This window comes from Malurus melanocephalus, unplaced genomic scaffold (genome assembly GCF_030028575.1).
Source record: "Malurus melanocephalus ecotype Western Australia unplaced genomic scaffold, MMel_1.1 scaffold_144, whole genome shotgun sequence".
In the NCBI taxonomy this organism is placed as follows: domain Eukaryota; kingdom Metazoa; phylum Chordata; class Aves; order Passeriformes; family Maluridae; genus Malurus; species Malurus melanocephalus.
Window position 1 is genome coordinate 960430 of NW_026623376.1, and position 23605 is coordinate 984034.

The window sequence follows — 23605 nt, forward strand, 5'->3', positions numbered from 1 at the left end:
CATGGTATTTCTCTCAATTGATTAAATACATTGTTCTATTTTTATTTATAAGAAAGGAGTGATGGACTTGCATGAGTTCTTTCAATTRATTTTATTCAGTAGCCAAATCTGATAAATTAGCACAGATAAAATAAGCATTTGCATGTGTTACAAATGACTTTTTACAGGAATAAAACAGTGAAAATTACAAACTGTAAAAAGGAGGACAAGTAAATCCTGTCTCAAATTCAGAAGGGGGAAGATTTATAACTTCATACTGAAGATCAAATGTTTGAGTTCAGAAAACAAAGATTTAATATTACAATATTATACACTACTTTACAAAATTAAATTTACTATAAGGATTACATCCATAATAGTAAACAGAACCTTAAAATCACATTTAATGGTCCCTTAACTTAACAGCCATTCTGCATCTTTGATTAAATTCTGTTAAGAAATTAATTCTAAATAAAAGTGAATCATTCTAGTTATTGCAACACAGTCTATGTGGACTTAGACTCAAATATATTAAATTAAAAACAATAATGAAAGAAAGTAAAATGGATGGTAACAATGTTGGCTGAACACTAATGTGTCAAATACAGAAAYAGTTTTTAAAAAAGAGTTCGACTACAAAAATAGACACACCTCTACCACACATTTACAGTGGTAGAGTTGTCGTGCTGAGATCTAAGTACCAGAGCCATTCTTGCCTACTTTTGCAGTCCATCTTCAGTGTCCTCATTTTTCAATTGTATGTAAAAATGAGAAATCACAGGTAGTGTGTGTGTGTTCATGTTTYCTGTATTGCCCTTACAGCAGTACAACCAGCAGGGTTTCCCTCCTTTGAGGGAATGAACTACCAAAGTTCAATACAGAATTTCTTCCAAAGTGAAGAGAAATCCAAGAGGGTTCATCTGACTCATTATGTTTTGCTCTGTAAAACCTAGGGACTCAAATTCAAAGTTGTTAACTGCCACAAAGACTGACACCTTCAGCCATTAGTCTGGTGTACATAAAAAGCAATGAGGCCATCTCCGAAATTTTCTTTAAAAAAGGGACATAGTAGCAAAATACAGTCATAGTAAGAAACAGACTTTTTGGGTGGGCTATTTGATGCAAGGATGGTTTTCAATTCAACATCTGAGTGATAATATACCCAAAACACAAGGTTTAGGTCAGAACCTAYGCAAGTGCAGAGGTTCCATTTATGATTTTAATGAAGAGTACCCTTTCCCCCTCCCTGGAAAAAAAAAATCAGACTGTCAAAACTTAAAAGAAACCTCTTCACTGTGAATAGAAACTGTGCAATTCTCTGAAAAGCAGTTCAAGTAAATATATTACTGTTTGCTACAGAGGCAGCAAACAGGGAAGCTTAAAAATTGGTTCTATAATAATCTTTTCATGCTATTTTAACCATTTTTCTGAACATTAGCTTCTTGTGCTCAAGCAGCAAGAATAGTTTCTCCCAAGGAACTCCTCCCCTAAAGTAAGGCAACTCCTGACAATCACGTGCAGCTACAGCCTGAAATGGGAGCAAATGTTTATCTAAATGTTGAACCTGCTGACATCTGTATCACCAAATGTCCTAAGCACAGTACATTTGACCACTTTAAAGTCTTTTATCTCTTCACTTTACTTGCCCCAGAAAGTAAGGTTTGTAAAACCTTAAAGTTTACCATTATCAAATAAAAAAGCAAACCAAGATTTTTCCATATGCAACACTTTTGGCATTGGGATACAGTAACTTAAATGCTCTTTACAATGGTAGCTATCAGTGATAGCTTAATCTTCAAAACAGAATTATCAATACACTTTTATAAAATTAATTAAATATTTTTATATATAAATTTTCACTTCAAGTCTGATGTCAGCTTCAATCTGTAGCTCTGGCAGGATCTGAGAGTATATTAAAGCTTTTATTTGGCGTGCACTGGCTTTGGACTTGGGCTCACTACACAGCTGCAGTAAAAACCCCTTTTTTTGAAAACTCCAGGCATGTCTGCAACTATATACAGGTCTTCAAATGCAATATAATAATTTTGTTCTTGGAAAAATAGTTTCCAATTTTAATGTCAGAATATTCAATGTTGCAGACCAACATTTGGTTTGAAGTGCTGCCAACAAACTTGCTTCAGARACACACCAGTTCTGAGGGGCCCAACATTCAGTTAATGTAAACAAGAGCCAAAAGTCTACTGTACACAAACCAAACAAAATCTGAGATAACTTTCCTTGCCCTTCCCCTCCCACACCATCCATAAATTGAAATTAAAACTATTCCTTTTACTGAAGAGAAGTAAAATTTACCATCTACCTAAGCCTACTTTTGCTGCCAACTCAGCCAATGACTTTTTAAAATCTCTGTCTCATGTAGGGCCCACTCCTCCCCACTGTTTTTAAAATTAGAATASTGACTTATTAAAAGCTTCAACAAATTCAGCCACCTTATCCAGGTTAAGCTTACCTTTAGTCCTATTAGCCATAATCCAATCCAAGCACTAGATTCTACACTTCATAAGCATTTGTTCATTTCACAATGAACACTTGTTTCCTTGCTATTTTGAGCATTAAGTTGAACATTGAGATGCTCTGTCTGTAATCACTGGATGCACTTAGAAAGAATTTCCCTGCAAATCATGATCAGTATTGTGAGGTTTTATATCTAGCAGCAAAAAAAAGAGCAAAAAGTTACAGAAATATACATTTTGAACAACAAAGAACTCTTTATTTTACAAAATGTATTTCACCTTTTCAATATTGCCTTTGTAAATGTACTTCATGCTGCAACTACTTACAGTAAAAACACGATTTGCAGCAAATAAAGGTGCTCAACCAGTTCCAACAGTTTGATTTTTTTTTTTAAGGTACGATATTGTGTAGTTGCACATTTGATTCTCAGATGTGGTCCTTTATTTGCTTTAGTTCGTTGAAATCACAGTGAGAACTTCTCATCAACTGCCTCAGGCCACAGATTTAATGAAGACATTACAAGCACAATCATTCTTTACCGCAAAATCTTTCCTTAAAGAAGTGAGCCAAAGGCTAGTGTTTCAYTTATTCACTTGCTGCTGTATATGAAGGAGGAATTCATAGTATGATAAGGCTGATTCTGTTCTGTCTTCAATCATATTTTGCAGAAAACTTGATTTCARTGGACTCTCATCCCTTAAAAATAAAAATATAAGTGTATAAATATTTGCCAAGAGCTATGGTGCATTAATAAAGTTACAGGTCAAGTGGCAAGATATTTCAAGAGCTTAAGGACATATGAAAAGAGGATCTCGAATAGCCCTTAATAGTGATTAATCCTAATAAGTGCTCTTACCAGCATTTACTTCATTTATCTGACATTAACTAAAGATTCTCCTGTGATGTTTAGCCTTTTTGAGTCTTAAAATTTCAATTGGAGACAAACTCACAACTCATATCTGTAGCCAAATCTGTCAGGCAGAGCACACACAATCATTAAGAATTCCATTATGAAAGTTCAGTATGTGATATTGAAGTATGTATTGGTAACAGGGTGCTGAAGAAACAAAAAGACTGTTAAAACCCACTTACTTTATTATATATAGTATAGGAAAGAAAGGTCTCTGTTCTCTCAGCCAAGAAACAAAAGCTCGTGTTCTGATGGATTCTGCAGTTTCAAGTTCTGGGAGATGTGTCTAAAAGGCAAAAGGTTTCATTAATACAAATGGTATTTTTCAGAAAAACAGAAAAAGGAACATTTAAACTAGCCCAACTCATGARGTATAAAGAAAATCCCAACAGATACATTTTGTGATGCATAGTTTCAGTCTTGTCTTCTTTGAAAGGGCTTGAAACAGTCAAGAGCACGGAACTGCTATCAGCAATTAGCTGTCAGAACGGTGATGACAGAGCTGTGATTGATTCCTGTTTTGTTGCCCCAAACAGGATTTCCCACTAACCCACTGTGCTCACTGTTTGAAAGGATTCTTAGTCTGCTCCCACAGGTCTGAGAGACTCAATCATTATCAGCCTCTTCCTACCATGTTTTCATAGGAAGAAACTCCAAGAACTAACGGAAGTATTTCTTTCCTTGAATCTGGATCTATACAACTACAGAGCTAATAACCCAGTAGTAGTATTTTAATTCTCATGCAAATGCTATTCTGGMAGCACTGTATGAGTAGCATACAGCAGAGCAAGAACATACCATATTCTGTGGTACTGAGCCATAATTTGGAACTCCAAGGACTTGGCTGATAAAACCCTGCCCACAGTTCTTCCCGATCCACAGAAACAGCACCTGAAACACACCCATCAACAACAACATTAATCCAACCCAAAACACACCTCAGCAGTCTTGTACATACTTTGAGTTCTCAAAAAGAACACACCAAGTAAATTTGGATACTTTTTTTAATCCCCACACCACACAACTTACAGAGCCAGCATCCATAAGATAAGCACCATCCCTACTCAGCTTCTCCACTGACAGCTGGAGAAGGGGTGGCTGAGGTATAGTTCTGTCATTTATGTTAAGAGCCCCCTAAATGAAGAAAGAAGAAAAATAGTGGTTCACATCTTGATGCAACAAAACAGAACAGAACATTAAATAAGAGTAGTATGCATTACACTGAATACTGGAATTGGACTCAGTTTAGCTCAAGCCATACTTAAAGTGCGTAATTTACTAATAAATCTTAATGTTTAATTTAGAGAAGGTGAATGCCATCTACTGTATCTTAGTTAWTTTTTTCTAGAACTAGACTATGTAATTTGTTATGTACCAAAGATGTGATTTCTAAAATTATTCAGCGCTTTACATGAACATCCCTTATTCTTAAAATGGCTTGACAYTTTAAAATAGAGGAAGCTACAAAAGGACAAAAAGCACATTATAATGTCTTTAAGTACACATGATTTATAGCACAAGATAATGACACAAGGCAAAGGTGAAATAAGTTAGGAAAAAACCTTCCCCATCCATYCATAGTAATGCACAGCTTCTCTCCAGAATTCATCAATCCAGTTCCAAATAAAAAAATGCATAAATGCAACAAGTGGGAGCRTATGACACATCACATTTTAGCTGTGCAACTTTAATATGGAAAACTTGGAGATTTTAAACACATTTATTTTCACATCACACAAATCTTTGGGATCAAACAGATTACGTAGCAAGGCAAAGACTCACCTCATCTGTGAGATTATCGACTCTGTACAGGCTGGGATGTGTCATGAGCATGAGGTAAACAAGAGGCTGGTTTTTCACCTGACACATGGTAAAGATGCGTTCATCCAAACGTATGTTTGTCCCAGTTTGAAATGCTTTCTGCAAACAATCAGGCCTTTAGTTTAACATTAAAGSAAAGCAAGATAGGCTGAATTTCACACATCACCTACTGCTTAAGTCTTACAGATGTGCCCTGTTTTCTCATGGTATTTTATTGCTGGTATTTTACTTCTCCATAGATCTCTTCAGTGTTTCACAGACAAATCTTACAAGTCTCATTATTCCATTTCTGAATTTTAGAATTAACCTTTACCTGGCACCATCAATCCTTTCTAGTGAACACTAMAGCTGAGATGAAAGCACCCTGAAATACATACATCTCTCGAACACATCAAAAATGCTATTTAATGAAATATATAAGAATAAGTATTGGAACAGTTTACAATTGGCTTTGATGTACAGAATCTTAGGATTGGATTTACAACAAAGAGATAGTCCTTGCTCGTTGGGACCAAAAAAAAACAGCTATAAATCAAAGTAGGGCTCACTYCTCCCACTTGACTAGGTCAAATGCCTATTAAGCCTTTCACACAAAAAAGCTCAGGATGTTAATTCCTAATCAAGAAGTGTAAATCCAAAATGTCTCTTTGAAACACAAAACCAGTTTGTCCAACATTTAAATGACTTCTAGTATCAGTTCAGGGACTTACATTGAGCAAATACTGTGTAATGCTTCAAACCTGTTGCAAGAGCAGCCAGCCAACTCCCTCTCTGCCACCCACCCAGCTCTCTTCTAATCCACACTGAACTGCTGTGTGGATCTACATTTCCAGAAATGCACAAAACTGAGACTCCTGAGAAAGCACTATCAACACTCTGACACRTTCTCTACCCTAGTCAGTGTCTTTATTATTTTGCTCTTCCGTTGCTTAAAACATTTATACTTTTGGTTTTACATACACTTCTAAATTCCTGCTTTTGAACTAAATCATTCTCCAGCAAAGCATTGTCCTTTTACTTCAGGCTGACCTGCCAAACAGAATCCTTCTCTTGCTTGGCTTCCTCTCCCCTTACCTGTTTCAAGAGTGCCAGAATATAAAGTGGGAAGAGCCGCAGTGAGTGGGGAGCTGTGAGCCCAGGCTGTTGGATGGTCAGCACGGATGAGCGATAAGCAGCCAAAGAATCAATCACTGCGTTGACCAAGGCATCCCGAGCATCACTGAGCGTAGCAGAAACAGAGCGGTCTACAGCTAAAAACAGAGCACAAGGCTCAGTAAGAGAGGTTTCCTCCCTCAGCAGGAATACAGTCACATGCATTACCTTCTCTCTTTTTATCATACATGTCCATGCATCTTAATAAGGTTTTACTACATTCTAGGAGAAGTCAAGTGCTTCAGAAAAAGCTGGGGGCCCACAATGATGCACCAGACTAAGCCTAAGTCCAAGTGATTACACATAGCTCTACTGATCCTTCAYCTAAGCCAAGCATTAAAACCAAAACTCTCTTAGGTTTGCAACTCAGAAAATACTCTTAGAACATGGGAGAATCTTTTCTTCTAATGCCTCTTCCCAGAGGATTATTGCTCAGAGCTTTAAGGGTACTCTCCATACATATCCAAACAAGCTCTTGGCACACTCACCCATATTGGCTAAGAGCCCTGTGATGGCCTGCACATCTGCCCCTAGGTACACATCACTCAGCGTTGTGACAACAGGTAAGCACATCGTGTGGACACGAATTCGTCTTTCACCTGCAAGWAAAGAAAACTGTAGCCTCCATACTTGTTTTATGAAACAACACTACAAATGCCACTGTTTGCTCAATCTAACCTTACCTTTGCTGGAGGTGTACAGGAGAGCTGACTGAAAAGAAACAACTTGCATATCAGTAAGGCTCTCTTCCACTGACATTTGCACAGCATATCCCGCATCTGGGTTTACATTGGGTAATGACAACAAGTCTGTCGATCGTACGAAGAAGTTCCCATGGAAAGTATGAATGGAAAGACCTACAAGATAATCATGAATCAATTTGGATTTTATAGTTGTRAAGTACAGGCACCATTTACATATCTGCCCTCACTGTAGATGACTCTGTGTCAGAATGTTGCCTCTTAATGAAACACAGTATCTTCAGAAAAGCTAAATACCCCAAMAGACAACTGACCCCAAGAATCCATAAAGCCTAGCAAAAAGAGGGAATTTGCAAGGCAAACCAATGCAGAGTAGTAGAAAATCTCTAGATTACAAAAACAGTCCCTTATTGAAAGAGTAGTCCAACAAAATTTCTAGTTTTGACCACTGTAAAATGGAACTTGGGTGCCAGAAAACACACTGCAAATAAAGTCTTTMTTAAATTGTCTGATCCCTGGTACTGAATTTTACTTTTCTGATCTTTGCCTTTTAATCATTTAAGTTTACAAAACAGATAAAATCCCAAACAAAATATTTCAGTAGCAAACACCCACTTTCCTCTTCTCCACCCCCCCAAAAATCGAAGAAGGTGAATTCAAACCTTTGGTGCATCTTATCCTCATGACAGCTTCAAACCCAATTTTTCTAGTTAAATATCGCTTCAGTTCCTTTTGCAATTTCTCCACCTGGACAGGGTTGTGTTTATGATGGTAAGAYTGGTAGTAGTAGACACTACCTGCAGAATACCTTGATATACAACCTGAAACAAAACCAGCACACATTGGAGAGTCAGACAGTTGCTGCTGCAGTCTTTAAATTATTAAACTGTTCACACCTGCAAATCATTCAGATACACATAGATGTAACACAACTGTATACTCTAGTATGTGATAGTTTCACGTGTGAAATCATTTTCCATTGACCTGAAATTGCTGTCATTTTAAAGTTTGGTTTATAGAGAAAAAAAAATAAATTAAAATGCTAATAAAACTTGCTCTAAAGACAATTACAAGGATGGTTAAAAGGCATAAAAAGGAAGAAAGTATTTCAGCTGCTTATATCAGTAGCACAAGAATCCTGACTCATTAAGGGAGGGCATGAAAATAAGTAGGTTAAATCAGGACTGAAAGATTACATTCTATTCACTGTCACYRCTCAGCAAGGACAAGTTTGCATCTTGACACACTAGATTAATTCAAATCAGGTTCATCTACTGAATGTTAATGTAGTTTCTATCCATTTGCTCAAAATACAAGAAYTACATGCCCCAAAACAGCTTTATATGACTTACCTAGAGAAGCCAARTCAGAATATTGCCCACTAAGAAGAAATAAATCCACCGCAACCTGCTGCCCTGAGCAGTCCAAGGCYAGCTTCTTGTAAAAATCAGTCGATGGTGTCAGATGTATGTCCTGTTAACACAGAGGAGTATTACAAAACACAAAGGAAATTCAAACGGATTCATACATTTATTGCCTGTTTCCAGGGACACTAATAATCAATTCTCCATCATTGATTACAGTGATATATCTTATTTTAAAAAAATCAGGTCATTAATTTGTGTTTATATAGTTTTCTTGGTTTTTCTTTTGKTTTTTTYYKSTAYTTTAACAAARGAGCAAGACAAACACAAAATGAACCCAGAAGAGGCAATCCCAGAACCACCCAYATGCACAGAACAGGGTTGTTAGTACTCTCAACCTTTTTGCTTTCCTAACCTTTGCTGTTGCTCTTTGGTTTGGCTCTTCTCGTGACTTTAGTGCTCCCATTCCCACCGATGGGAGCTGTGTCTGGAAGACAGTGATTCTACCTCCAGTGGGCGACATCAGTTTRAAGGCAGCCTGTAATGCAGGCCCTAGAGCACTCTGAGTTTCCAGGGATTTAGTAAACATCTGTGGCAAAGTCTTCAACAGATCTTGAATTAGCTACAAATGAGGAAACAATATTAGGCTCCTGAGTCTTCATGGTTTTCTACTTTATTTAGAGCTGATTGTTGAGCATAATCAAGTATTAACACTTCCAAYATTAAAGTAGTAAAGAGAAAGTCCTAGCAAAATTGAAGTACTGTCTTGTTTCAGGTTGGTAAGAATTTACAGTAACATAGAAAGACCTCTTTTTTGCTTCAAACCCGGCATTTGAACAACAGGTGTTAATGAGCATTAATAAATAAAAAAATTACCAGACATTTTCCCGACTATGTAAATGTCACTAGTTATTTAAGAAAGTTCTTGCTTCTTACCTCTTTATTTTCATTTAAATTTACTAGTAAGTTTTCTGGCATTGGTATAAATACATCTGAAAGGGAAAAAAATATTTGAGTTACCTTTAAAAAACACATTAAGCTTCCTCTGACTTTATTTGCCAAGCATTATACTTATTGGAAAAGGCACACAGTATCAGCGTATTAACGTTTGTAAACATAATTATGTGGATTTATTTTTTTCTCATAAGCATTCTTATGCCTAAAATCCCATGTTAGAGTAGCAATTGAGAGGGCTAAAAGATAATCAAGACTATTAAATAAACCATATAGCAAATATTTCCAGTGTTCATTCTACCTTGCCCAATAACATCCAGTGAAAGGTGACTTGAAAGAAAAGGCAGAAGAACGAGCACTAAGCACCAGCCACCAGAAAAATCTATAGAAATGTATCCAGCACCAGTATTAGGGATTTCAAAAGGAATSTAAAGAATTGTACAAATTAAACTGGAAGTCAGGAAGGCTGTCTTCATGTTTGAAGTCATGAGCAGCCACAGCATTGCTCAGATATCAGGGAGATGTCTCCACAAACAAACTCACACATATGCTACTGCTAAAGCCTTTACTAGAGAGACTAATGATGTGATCTACAAACTCCCACCAGATACATATTTTTAAAGGCTGTCATAACCAGCAGTCATTAATAKAYACTGATCACAGAATTTATTTCTGCATACCTTCAATATCTGAAACTATAAGCATCTGAGGCTGAGAGAGACCTTCCTGAAGACTGTAGAAATGGATTGTGCTGTCAAACGTTATGAAGCCTATTTTTGTTCTAGTGTTCCCAGGAAGCCTGAAAATGAGACATATGGTGTTCAACAAGACRAAATTTCATTTCTGCAGGCTTCTTTTTTTTTTTTTCAAACCACTGCATCTCTCCATTTTTGCTACCAAGTAATTAGTTTAACAGCTAGACTGCAAGAGCTTCACCAAGTCATTTTGTAGAGAACAAAAACCACAACAAAAAAGGAGCTCATAGTAGAGTCACCTAGCAAGCATRTAAAAACCTTTAAAGAGGGTACCCAGAAGTAGAAGAACTGCAAAATAACAAGTTCAGACAGTAGCCTTTTATGAAAATTTTATTAGATGTATGACTCTTTTCAGCAAATATTTATCTAAATTTCAGTTTTTAAAAAACAGTTCAAAATATATCATAAACATGATGGTTATATTCTTTGGGGGACTGGTGAAGCATATAGGAAAGAGTGAAATCAAGCCTCAAAATTACCTTTCATACTGGTGTACTGTGATGGGAAAAAGACTACAGCTTTATGGCACRTTTTAACACTACACTGGCCATTGCTAGCCCAAACTAGGAAATTTCTCTTCCAAACAAAAAGGACTGGCATGTTGGTGTCTATCACAAGTTTCTTAAGAGAAATGAAAACAGGACATTAAGAAAAAAATACTTACAAGTCGAGATTGTCTAACAAGGTCTGGCASACTGTATTCAAGTATCCTGTCTCTATTGCATTGTGAGAGACATCAAACACAAAGAGGTACACTGGGGGCTGAGGTGGACGCAGCTGAGCAAAGAAAACATTACCTTTAATTTTCAAATAACCTTTGTTAGATTGGGTTTATTCATTCTAAACTGTTAAAACAGCACACTTTAGATGATAGATTATATTTCTGAATGCATTTGCCTCTAATTTGGTAACACCAGAATTCTAGCTTTCTTCCAGAAGATATCTACATACTCTAAACACAGAAGAACTTTGACATTATAAATGTTTGGAAATGAACACTGAAGTTCTCTCCACGAGTTCAAAAATACACTCCTTAAGGCAACAACTACTCTACTGAACTGGAAAGCATCCTTTGAAACAAAGCCTTCTCTGACTACCCTCTGAAAATTAAACAAAGGGAGAGAATAAATAAATAAAGCCTTACCATGTATTCAGATGGAGCCATAAATTCAATAGTAGCATTCTGGACTTCAGGTCTTTTATGAGGTTCTCCATAAACTCTTGTCACAGGATTATACAGGAATTCTTCAGGAACTATGCAGATAAGTTTATATGTTAGTATTTCACACTAGCATCAGCTGTGCTGCATTTTAAAGCAAATATATCAACTTTTGTGGCTGTAAGACAACAGCTGGAGAACTACACTAGGGAGTGTAGTTCACCTACACCTGCAGGAGTACTTGCAGGGACCACTTGGGCTTACTGTGTTCCTTTAGGGACACCACTATCCCTGGGAAACATTTCACATGACTCCCAATGTGACTGACAACAATCCTCCTACTGATATGGCCAAACACATTCCAGTCTCAAAGGCCAAGGTRGGAAAGGTTAATAGCAAAACTTTAAAGCACATTTAAAACTTACCATCATTGACTCTATAGCACAAATTGCATTTCCATCTCCTTTGGTCTAGGAAGCTCACAAAAGGGTTAATGTATGTCCGGCAGGAACGGCATCTCACAATAATACTGGAAGTGACCACTGGCAATTGCTGGAAAAGAAAAACTTCCTGTTTTAAAGCATCCTCACCTTMCAGCTGTTCATCTGTGGTAACACCACCTACACCGTGCTGGCTAGTGAGTCAAAGCATCCTTGCTGAAAGAAGGAGTACTTCTGCATCCTCACAGCATCCCTGCAATTCCTTAACACGACAGGTAGGAACTCAGTTCTAACATATGTGACTGTGTGGATTCCCTTTCCAAGCCTCTAATTTATTGAATTTTACACTGATGGTTTAAGATCAAATCCTGCACCCAATACAGATCAAGAAGTAGGGGAAAAAAAGCCCACATCTTTGAAAAATTAATTAAACTGAGAAAAAAAAATAACAATGTTTAAGAGAGACACTGCTAAATTCAAARTCTCCTGGATATCTCATGACATCCAAACCCCTTCAACTTTGTCAAGTCTTGAGTTTAGAATTAGCACCAGGTTTGAAATTAGTAACTACAACTTGTATGTGACAACCTGGAATTCACATGTGTTGCCTTCTGCAATGGTCCAAATTCTGTGCTGCCTTTAAGCTTTTTTTTGAGATTTGGGAGAGTTTCTTTTTCATCAAGAAGTGAGACCTGAAGGTTTAAAAATGGTAGGGAAAATAATTCAGAAAAATTACAGTGATCTGTATGAAACAAGGAAATATCAGTTACTATGGTAGTTCTTCTGGACAAGACACCTGCCCGTGTTTTATAATTCATTGTCCATTGTCTGGACTCTAGTAAAGGCATAGTTGATATTTCAGCATGTAAAGTTTTGAATATTTCTCATACCGATAAGTCTTTGAAAGGATGAAGCAGGAGCCCCAARGGAAGTTTGGCTTTATTCAATAAGGCCTGAGTTTGAGGAATGTTAGTCAGGGTGCAGCGGAACAACCTACATGGAGGACAAAGGGTTATTTTCAGAGGCTTTCAGAAAATAAATTATGATTTCAGTAGTACAGTGTATTTTTCTAGAGCTGTTGATGGTGAATTTACATTTCCAGATAAAGGATCTCTGTCAAATCATTTTGTTTCTGTCTAAACYTGACCCATAGTACATACTTGGAGTTATTATTTTACACAAATGGCTCTTTACACAGAACTGAGTGTCATTACAGTCACTCAAGTCAAAGTTAAGCCTAACAATATTCAAAGYTGCACCAAATCTTTATATACTAAAYGCTATTTTGGAATAAATCAGAACCAGCAAAGTTTTAAAAGTAGTTTTAAAAACTTAGTAACTATAAACAACCCCACAAATTCTGAGTCTCGAGCACTCAGCAGCTTCCACAAAGTGCAGATGTGTGTGGCAGTTTTGCAAATCCTGTCCAGCTTGTTTGCATGAAYGTCACAAAAGCACTGCTATTTCCTTTATCTACCACAAAAATATTTGCAAAGCAGGAGTCCCTAGCTATGCACAGAGAGAAACAGCCTCTTGTTWGAATATTCATTTACTCCATTGTTTTAAATGGTTACTTTCAATGCAGACGTCGCCCATATTTCTTCATGGACATGTACCTCATGCACATGTACCTCACTTAACTCAATTAACTCCTATTTTATACATTTTCTCATCCATACTCACTGCCAGCCATAAAATGTTTGTACTGTACCTATCTATAGCTGCCTTGTAAGCAAATTTTTCCTCATACTTTCGACACAGATGATTTTCATCTCTTCAAAGTTAAACCCACTTACTGCCTTTATCTTAACACAATGAAGCCCATTTTCAATAYTTTCTACTCATAAAACTAAGAAAATATTTTCTGAAGTTATGTTWATAAGTAGGAATTTACACTTCTATCTATTTTGATGAATTATAGCAAATGCATAGTCTTACTCAGGATTGCAGTTGAGCTTCTGGATGTCTTCATGCAAGTTCGGGACAGGAGCCTTCAGGAGGGTGGTAGGAAGAATATTTCTTTCTTGAAGAAGATTCACAGGTCTTAACCCTTCCTGYTGTAGATTCAGGCTACCCATGGATGCAGTTAAGTGATTAGTGCCCAGAGCAGGCTAGAGACAAATAAAATTTCAAAAATAAGCACCAATTACTAGGATGAACCCCATAGTTCATTTAAAAGCACACATATTTCCCTTTCAGTTTATTTTGCTCATGTACTAACTGCCATTGTATCAATATATTTAGAAATACTGGTTGTCACATGAACTTTGACTTAGGCAAGTAACATAGTAATAGGAAAAAGTTAGCATAAATTGGCTATAAAACTTTTGAAATACAGAGGCTCAGCTGGCAAAAGTGTTGGTCAGTTCTCTTTGAAAGTTCAGGAAAAAAAACACCAAATACTTCAGCTAACAGTAATAATGCCAGGGAAGAGAAACATGGCAAAAACAGCTGAAAGTTTCAAAAGCAACATCCTAAACAGATTTGGGGGTGGAACACTTCAAAAAGAGCTGGCACACAGCTTTTCCAAACGGGTACCGAGGCACAAGCAAAAGCTTTAATTCTGGGCTATGTCAGTTCTCTTAAACAAATGGTGCCCAAACAGGAAATAGAAGAAGCAGCACCCTAGGGACACCCAACATACACCAATCATCACTTTTCTTTACCCACACCCTGCTGCTAGAGGTAGTACTGAGATAAAAACCAGACAYCTTTACCTGGTGGAAATGTTTTGATCCATCTGGATATTGCAAAGCAGATGCATGCATTCCTGGTGCTCCAGGTGGAGAAGTATGTTGGTAGCCTGGAGGTAAGGCAGGGTAAGAATACCCAACACTTCTATTCATCTTAAGATTTGGGGCTGCAGGAGAATGATGTGGAGTTGCTGGAAGCAGAGTAGACAGACACTTAATTGCTGAAGAACAGTATCTTACTTGAGGCATTAGTACAACAGGAGAGCTGCTTGTTTACTTTCCAAGTTTAAAAAATATAGCTGCTGTCAACTTTGCAAAACGCTCTCATCTGCTTTACATATTACAGGCAAAGACATGCTAATTGCCAATGCTTCAAATTTCACATTCAGCTTCAAGACAGGCATTGAACCAAGTACATATGTTTGTAYACAAATGCTTAAACTTCTATTTTTCCCAGACTCTTTAAAGTTCCATAATAATAACAACCATTTTTACTCTCAAAGCCTTACCCATGAGGCCACCACCTTCAATTGCATCGTAGCTGTTTTGCACTACAGACCCATCACTGGCAGCAGATCTGGCATCACCTTTTAARAGAAACAACCACAGGAAAAATTTGAATAAGTTATGAAGAAGTTTTAACAAGGTAACTGAAAAAAGATCCTACTTGCTAGACGAATATTAAGACAAGCATAGTTTCAATCTACTGGGTTTTTTTGGTTTTGACCCAGGATGAAACTKAATTAAATATACACTCTGGCCTCTTTCTCTCAAGTCCCCTGCAGACATGGCCTCAACAAAGCACACTCATAAAACCTCACAATCCTTTTTTTTTTTTTTTAAGAAAAATAAAGATTCCTTTAGATTACGGATTTTTTATAGCTTCCAAGCTGACATGCAGTAAAGGGTCAGGGGAAACTCCCTCAGCAGAGGAGGTCTCTTCAGGCTCACTGCAGTTTTCCAACTACCCTGTAGCTTAGAGTTCCCTAAAGAACTTTTTCCACTGATAATTCACAGCAACACCAAATTCCCTACACTTACACTCTTAGTCCACTACTGCTCACCRAACACAAACAGCTCTGACACAGTCACATACCAGTCAGGATCAAAATTCAATCTAAGATAGGAAAAACATTGAAACCCAGAGAGTGCTCCCAAAGGACAGTTTTTGGTAAGCCAGCTATGTCTAAATATACTAACACAACTATATATTGCTAAGGAGAAGTAGGTACGCTATTTTTATTACCATCTTTTATTAAAATCTTCAAAGATGACCCAATAAAAGGCRCTAACATTACACACTGAATCTTGCTAGCAGTCAACCTGCTTCACAGACCAAAAATTTTTCTTTCCAGGGCTGTGAAAATGTTTCTCTTCATTATGAAGAAATATTTTCTAAGCAAAAGCTGTTTCTAATACATATAATACATTACAAACTAAGCTAAATCTGAACATACTATTCTTGTACCCACACAGCTAACACACAAGAAACTGTCAATCTGAACATGCAAGGAACCAACAGCTTTGACAGAACTATGTATGCAAAAATGAACTGCTGATTCGCATGTGGCCCTATCTAGCATGGGCACTAAATGCCAAACAACTGGAGTCTGTCTGATACAGAGCCCTGAGGAGCTCTTAAACAATGGCATATTTGTGCAGGGCACACAGGAAACACAGTCAGGTAKCTGTCTGCAACGGCTGACACTTCACAGTCTCTGGTAACTTCCTTTAGAAAGCTAACAAATGCAAGATGTGTGTTTCAGTGATTTTACACAGAGGGGAAGAATAAAGTACAGCTACATAAACAGCAAGGAATTACAGGGGTCATATTTTAGCTCCCCCTGTAGAATGATGATACATGAAGTCATACATGCATTATTTTATTCTCACATCAGTCAGGGATGCAGAGAAATGAGAATTTCATTGTTACTTTGAAACACATTWAAAAAAAAAAAAAAGCAACGCCAACTACAAGAGACCGTCCCAAGTAAAACAGCAACTGGAAATCTGTTTTTAAGTGTTAATCTCTTAAATTTTATTAACATCTGTCTGCAAGGATTTTTCTTCTTTCCAGGTCCTTACCTGCTCTTTTTAGATTAAATTATTAGGTGTATAAGTATTAATTTCACAATTTGAGCCTCTAATAGAACAATATGCTCGACTTTAAAGGCTGCATATTATATTAAGTTGCCATGTTTGAATTCAACATGAAGAGCAAACTGTTTCTTACCTTCTTGGTTTGCTGCTGATTTTAGCAGAGACTGTGCACTAGGTGGTCCTTGTATCGCTGTTGGTGGCCTAGGTGGACCACCAGTTGGTGGAGGTCCTAAAGGTGGCCTGGGAGGGTGGAGTGGAGTTAAAGGCTGAGTCACTGGTGGAGGTGCAGATCCTGTAAAGAGATTAACTTTTAGGAGGAGTTTAACCCAGCTGAAAAAAGTCACAAAAGTTTTGTTACAAAAACACACAGATTGAATTCTGAATATTCCTCTTATTCAGAGGATGAACAGCATGAGATATATAAATCCTAACATGTGGGTAGAGGGTCTCACAACTTCAGTTTATTTCTGTCATGCTTTTCTCATTCTGGGTTCCTGTTCCTATTGATCTCTTTCAGCTTTTTGTTGCTATCRTTGGCAAGAATTTCAAGATGTACAGAAAACATTCCAACTTTATCACTAAGTCTGGAGGGATCACCAAACAAGCTAAATTAATTTTAGAAGTGATTGTTGTTATATAAAAAACTACCAGGCAAATGGCTCAGGAGGATTGAATGGATATAAAAATTACTTATTCCAAACATTTGCTCTCACTTCATATGCCACTTTCTGAAATTTCTCTGCATTTTCCTCACTAATTCCAAAGTCCTGYTTATTCCAATTAAGTACCAGCAGTAGTTTCATAAATTCTGTGAGCTTAAGACATTTTGAACAGCATAACAAAATTAGGCAGACTTAAAGCAAAAAACTAGCACAAATAAAAATCTCTAATGAGGCTAAAAGCACTTCACAAGAAAAATTAYTTGCTTTTACATGGAAAATATTTCTGTACCTAGGTCCTGTTTGCATGCTCAGTCAGGAAAAACTCTGTAACAACAGACAGCAGTTTGGCAAAGAAAAACTTGAGTATTAACTGTGTTTCCATAATAATCACAAGTTGAACAATAGAGCTATTTAGTGTTARAAAAGCTTTTACCACTGCATATACCAGCAGTCAAGCAGCAGGAACAAAGTCTCCTACTTTTAGAGCACTTTCTGAAGACTGACGATTTTCATTAAATGTGCAAAATTACAAGTTTGGGGCAAGGAAGCTTTCCATTGAACTGACCTCTATTTCAACAGCACAGAATGCTTTTTAGTTTTCTTTCCAGGCTGTGCTCCAGTTATTTGCATCAACYTAACTGAGGCTGTTCAGAAAACTACCTGAATAAAATGGTTACAGAAAAATCCATCAAGATGACCATGCTCACTAAACAGAACTACAATTTTCAATTGTGACATCCTTGACTGAGACAWGCTAATGCTCCAACAGCCACCCCAGAAGATGGTGAAGGTCACAGAAAYAGCATCACCCAAACAATGAGACACCATCCAGGAGTTACCTGCTCTAGCCAGCTGAAACACCCAACTGTGCACAGAACTTCCATTTCTAACCCAAAGAAAGCACCCCTGTGTTTCTCATGGGTGTATCTGCTTTGACAATCTTCTTCCACAAGCATAATGTCACTGCAGAGTCAATTTTACACTCACTATTTCAAAAGGACACTGAAAAATGGTTATTGGCAAAAATATTAAAAAATTCTGGTTACCTGGCTTCATGTAGCTGTTCTGCAKCGGAGGACCCCCTGGAGAAGCAGCATATTGATAACTCCCTGGAGGATTTGTACTTCCTGATAACGASGTCGGTGGCTGAGCTGACCCTGTCCCAGGCACATGAGCCAAATGGCTTGTTTGAGCCCCAAGTGGCTGACTCACAGGAGTCTGGCTGTACTGCCAGTTTGAAAGCACCGGTGGGCTGGCTCCAGGAGGAAAGCTCCCAGCAGACGATACAGCAGCTGAGTTCGGCAATGCAGGTGGCAACACTTGTGGAACAGGACCTGGCTGTTGTACAGGTGACCCAGAGAAAGCTGCCACTGGTGGTCTGTTGAGAGTCTGGCCAGGTCCTTGGTAACTGTTTAATTGAGAAACATTCTGAGGGCCACTATAGCTATACTGTCCAGAAGACTGATGTGGAGGAACCTTTGCCGGCATCTGATGGGAGTACGATCCTGGAACCACAGGGCTGTATCCCTGGCCATCTGGGGAATGCATCAGCTGATTTGGAACAGGACCTGGAAGGGAAAAAAACTACATTCTTTAGGAAATCAGTGTTGTGAATCACTTCCAAAAATAAAAGACGTTCCTGTGAATGTCTTTCCTTAGGACTTTATTAATCTCCAAATRATTTTTAATTTAAACCATCATGTGTGACAGCAGTACTCCTGCAAGGGACATAAATTTGGCAGTATTCTGCTATTGGCACTTAGATCTTTGTTTTGTTTTACAGTAACRTTGCAATAACTAAGCATTCCAGTACCATCCATGCTCCCAGATGGAAACTCACACGGGATCCTATTCCAGTCTTCAGAAACTCCCAAAAGCAAGCTGCCCACAGAACAGCACTGTCCCACACTGCTGGCAGCAGCACATGTGAGCAGASCGAAAGCGGAAGATGCATTGCGCAAGAACTCCATTTCACATGRTGACTGACACCAACCTACGCATCAGCTCACCACAATGACACCGCCAGCCAAGTGCCASCATAGGTCACCATGCTACTTCTCAAGTGACAGAGTTAATCTATGAAAGTTTCTGCAGTTAATTTTAGTAAGAGGACTATTCATACACAAACTGCTCATGTGAATGGCCAACTGGTCACCAACACAGAATTATCTTTCACCAGTTAGGAAAATAAAACTTGACAGGTTAATAATGCTCTTTATGCATTTACTGGTTGGCATACATGAACTAAGTTTTACACATTTGAAGAAAAAAAATTGAGAAAAGTTAATAACTCTTCAAACAGTAAATAATACTGGCAAGAGCATCATCAGATTCCTGCTTTACAGAGGAACAGGTTGACAGAATCCCATGGAATTTTCAGCGCAATAAGAGCTCCATCAAGCAACGTACTACTACAGGTTGTTCATACCATTGCAACAAAATTGACATCCTGAGGAGAGACTATCAATTTGAGTGAACTTCTTCAGAGCAGAACACTCTCGATACTGCAGGTCACAGCCAGCCATGACCCCCTCACAACTACCAAAACACTTTCCAGTGTTGTATCATTCAGTTCAGCCAGTCACATTGTGGCTCTCCTCATCCCCTGAAAACAAAGCTTAGATACTGGAGACATTGCACACACACAGTGACACATTAAAACAAAGATGGTTGGTTTCCTATTGAAACATAATGGCTAAATTCTGAAAGGTAAGCACGTTCACATTTCCAAGTTAAAGTAACTCAGACATTTCTGACAATAAATAAAGCTAATGGCAGAATATATTGAAATTCTTGGTTAGGATAAAYAGTGCACTGGTCATTCAGCTCCTCATTCCCCAGAAAACCTTAGGGTCTGGGTCACACACAGCTGTTAATTCACTGAATATTACTAACTACTACAGTGCCAGTGATCTCATCCTCACTGCCTCTGTTATTTCTCATAAAAAGTACACACCATATTATTCTCCAGCCGTTAACTGCAACATGCAATTTATCATCCAGTTAAGAAATTCAGTTATACCCTACTGTCCTTGCAATGCTGCTCATAAATATTTGCAATTAATAATTCTCTACAATCAAGGGTCTTTAAAGAATAAGCTCACCCAGATGAAAATSTCAACAGTTATGAGTAACTTTCAAAAATTATCCTGCAGTGTATCAGATGGGTTTTCAGCAATCGATTTACAAATGCTACTGGCAATTAAACTTGCTAACATCAAACCTTCTGACTGCATTCCCACAAACACTAATATAACATAATCACTACAAACTGTATGAAAAATACAGAACAAATACRAATTAATTTCATAACTTGACTTTTTTGCCTTAGGGCATGACTCTCTATCCCAGGGAGAAATCAAAGTACTTGGATGGCTGTCTTATGCATTGTTTTTCCTGCTTGAGGATAAAATAGTGGAAGTGAGGTGATATAAAAAACTGACCTACTCGGTATTTTCTATGGCACCTTATGTAAAAATAAAAATCAAATTCACCACAGCACAATGTTCCAATTTTAGTTTTTATCTTTAAAGTTAGAAGCACAATGAAAAGTCTTGAGACTCTCATGGAATAGTTCATGTTTCCAAGACAAGCATGCATAAAGCTGCCAAAAAAGCTATAGAAATTGCACTGAGGGGCAAAACCCCTTARAAAGAGTTTCACAGTGCACAAAAACTTTTCAGGACTCGCTGTTTTGTTGCCACCAGGTATCCATCTTGACCTGACCTCTTTACTGAGGCCCATCAAAGAGTATCTGGGCTGTCCAGTTTTTCCCAAATGCTGCTGGTTTTCTGTGAAGCCAAAAACAAACAAGGTATTCTGTGTGGACCGAAGAGCTACTTCACCTGCACAGCAGCAAAGCAGCCAACACTTCGAGACCACAGAAATGAGTTAGCAATAAAGGCCACCTGTTTGACAGCAAAAGTCTGCTCTGCAGCAACACAAGGCCATTWAACATTTCTAAGAGATCATGAACAGCACCAGAATGTGTATCAMGGTTGCTTGATAGTTTTATAAAATGGTCAAAGTACTAAAGTGGAAGGCTATAATCCAAGTCACATTTTGCACCACACAGGATTTCTCTGTCCCCTACTCCAAGCCAGCTACTCAGAACATCKCTTTCACCAACCACAAGCTCTCCAAGCTCCAGGGAGATGTAAAGATATTCACTCTGAAAAGTTACATCCCAACAGATGCAAYAGGATTAGTTGCCACCAGTGTCCACTTCAGCTGACTCTGACCCACTGGATTCCAAACCCAACAGCATCTAAAGCACCTCATGACATCAAAGTACCGTGTTAAGATATCACGTGAGAMAAGCAAAACGATCCTAAAAGAATTGTTTTTCCTTCTTGTTTGCACTTCAGATCTATCAACTGGAAAACAAATTAGACACCTGCAGTTAAATGAGTACAGAATACTGGTCCTATTAACAGACAAACAGAAATGAAGGAGAGGAAGGTTGTTGCTAAGCAACCCGATGCTCTGTGCTAAACAATTTCCCGGGCAGCACACGGTGCTGCTGTGACRATTTTTACTGCCTTGGTGGATGTGCAAGCTCAGGGAGTTACCTGCAAATACTTCAGCAAGCAACAAGTTGCAAGGAAGGGCTGACAGCTATAGAACAATTTATCATCCTGCTGACAGTCTTCTCTCCTCACAGACTATAAGCACCACTTCAGCACTCTCAGTACCCTCAACACTGTTTTATAAAGCTTTGGTTTTAGTGTAAAGGTCAAGGATCACAGCACCTTCTCAGCAATTATTTTAAACAATGCTATGAGCAGTCCATGCTTGAACAATTTGATTTATTTCAAAGGCCAGCAAGCCAAACCTTATCTCTAACATACTCAACGACTGTTTAATTTTATTACCTAGTATTTGCATAACTCTACATTTCAGTTCATTATTTTTCATACACCTGACAGCTCAGTAGCCTGAAATTCCTCTTTCTCTGACTGCTTCTCCATAACTTCCATTATGTGCTTAATCTGACACTAGGGAAATCAGCAAACACAAAGCAATGCCAGTCTGTAAATCATCCCACTCAGTYACTCCATTAGCCAACGTTCTCTTYGTACAGTCTCTGCTCAGACCATAAGCTCTCCTGAACAGAGCCTCTATATTCACTATATTCATCTTTTCCCACTGTCTTGACCCTAGAAGCAACTACACAGTTAATTGCAARTTGTTGTTTTGCTGATGACTTTGAAGAAAAGGAATAAATGCACTGTGCAGGAGGAGGGGGAAGAAATATCTAAAGATCTCATTATAACTGAACTGCTTATGATGCAGCACAGCTACTGAAACACACAAGTGTGTAATTAAGGAAGCAAGTGCAGAGGATGCAGTCTGTGTATGTGAAATTAGGAGACACTTCCATCAGCACAGATTTGCACACATGCAACGAAAACAGACACAGACACAAGGCTGGCCTTGATTTTCTTATTTCTATCTTAAAACACTAGCTAGTAAGTTCAGCTTCACCTTCAATATCTCGTTTCAAACAGATACATTTTGAGGGGAAGGAAGTAATCAAGACTTTCCCAGTTTGCAGCACACAGAACCAGATAATGTCGGCTTTACGAGAATGACAAGATAAGAAAGCCCCGCTGTGCCGCAGGCTGAGCTCAGCGATAACCACAGTGCCACATGTACAGCCCCGTTCCAAAGGGTCAAACCTCGGCTGTGACACCCGTGTCACCGACAGGGACCCACCCACCCGGGCTAAGGGACAGTCCGGGGCTCTTCGAGCCGTGTGTGTTAACCCGGGAGCACAGACACGGACTCTCTGAAAGGCACTGTCCTTCATACCGACAGACAAAAGCACTCGGGGATACTTGTGCCATGAAAATAAATCAGAATGAAGGCTTATTTAGTCTAATGAGCCGCTCTGTGTTTTCCTCAGTAACACTTAGGGCAGGGCTTGGTCCGACAGCACCTCACCCCCGCCCCCAGCACTCCTCGGCCAGGGTTCCCAGCCGCTCCCGGGGTCAGACAGGAGCCCGGCACCGCTGCCGCTCCTTCTGTGCCTTCCTCCCYAATTCAATTGCGTTAGCCCCGGGCCGCGAGTGACCGGGCTGCGCTGAGGGCACCGCCGAGCTCAGCCGTGTGTGTAACCCACCGACCSGGGCAGCGAACGGACCATCCCCCGAACCCCCTCCCCGCGCTCTGCCCGTGGGCAGGGGCCCCCTGCACCCGCTGCCCCGGGGCGAAGGGCGGCCTGGGCCCGGGGGAAGCGTCACGGGGCGGGAGCCGTCCCGCCAGGCCCTGTCCCGCGCCGAGCCCCGCGGGCCTGCCCCGCACTCACCGTTGCTGTAGGGCTGCTGGCCGGCGGGGGCCCCGGCGGGCTGGGCCATGGCTCGGCCGGTGCGCTCGGAGCCGCCCGTGTGGCGGCGCCGGCCCGGGCGGGGGGGACGGACCCACCGGAACTGCCGGGC

The 23605-nt window shown here is 39.1% G+C and overlaps 1 protein-coding gene across 1 annotated transcript; it reads right to left on the reverse strand.

Annotated features, from left to right (window-relative positions):
• Window positions 1-77: 77 nt before the first annotated feature.
• On the reverse strand, window positions 78-23604 carry SEC24A (SEC24 homolog A, COPII coat complex component). Its single transcript, XM_057371323.1, has 23 exons — window positions 23476-23604; window positions 18212-18733; window positions 16637-16795; window positions 14913-14990; window positions 14428-14594; window positions 13649-13821; window positions 12601-12703; window positions 11696-11822; window positions 11256-11365; window positions 10776-10888; window positions 10037-10155; window positions 9339-9394; window positions 8818-9024; window positions 8391-8511; window positions 7701-7859; window positions 7021-7194; window positions 6826-6936; window positions 6260-6435; window positions 5147-5284; window positions 4394-4498; window positions 4163-4255; window positions 3547-3650; window positions 78-3150 (listed from the first exon to the last, which is right to left on the reverse strand). Exons 1-23 carry the CDS (start codon window positions 23522-23524, stop codon window positions 3036-3038), a joined length of 3279 nt encoding a protein of 1092 aa, XP_057227306.1. The 5' UTR covers window positions 23525-23604; the 3' UTR covers window positions 78-3035.
• Window position 23605: the final 1 nt, after the last annotated feature.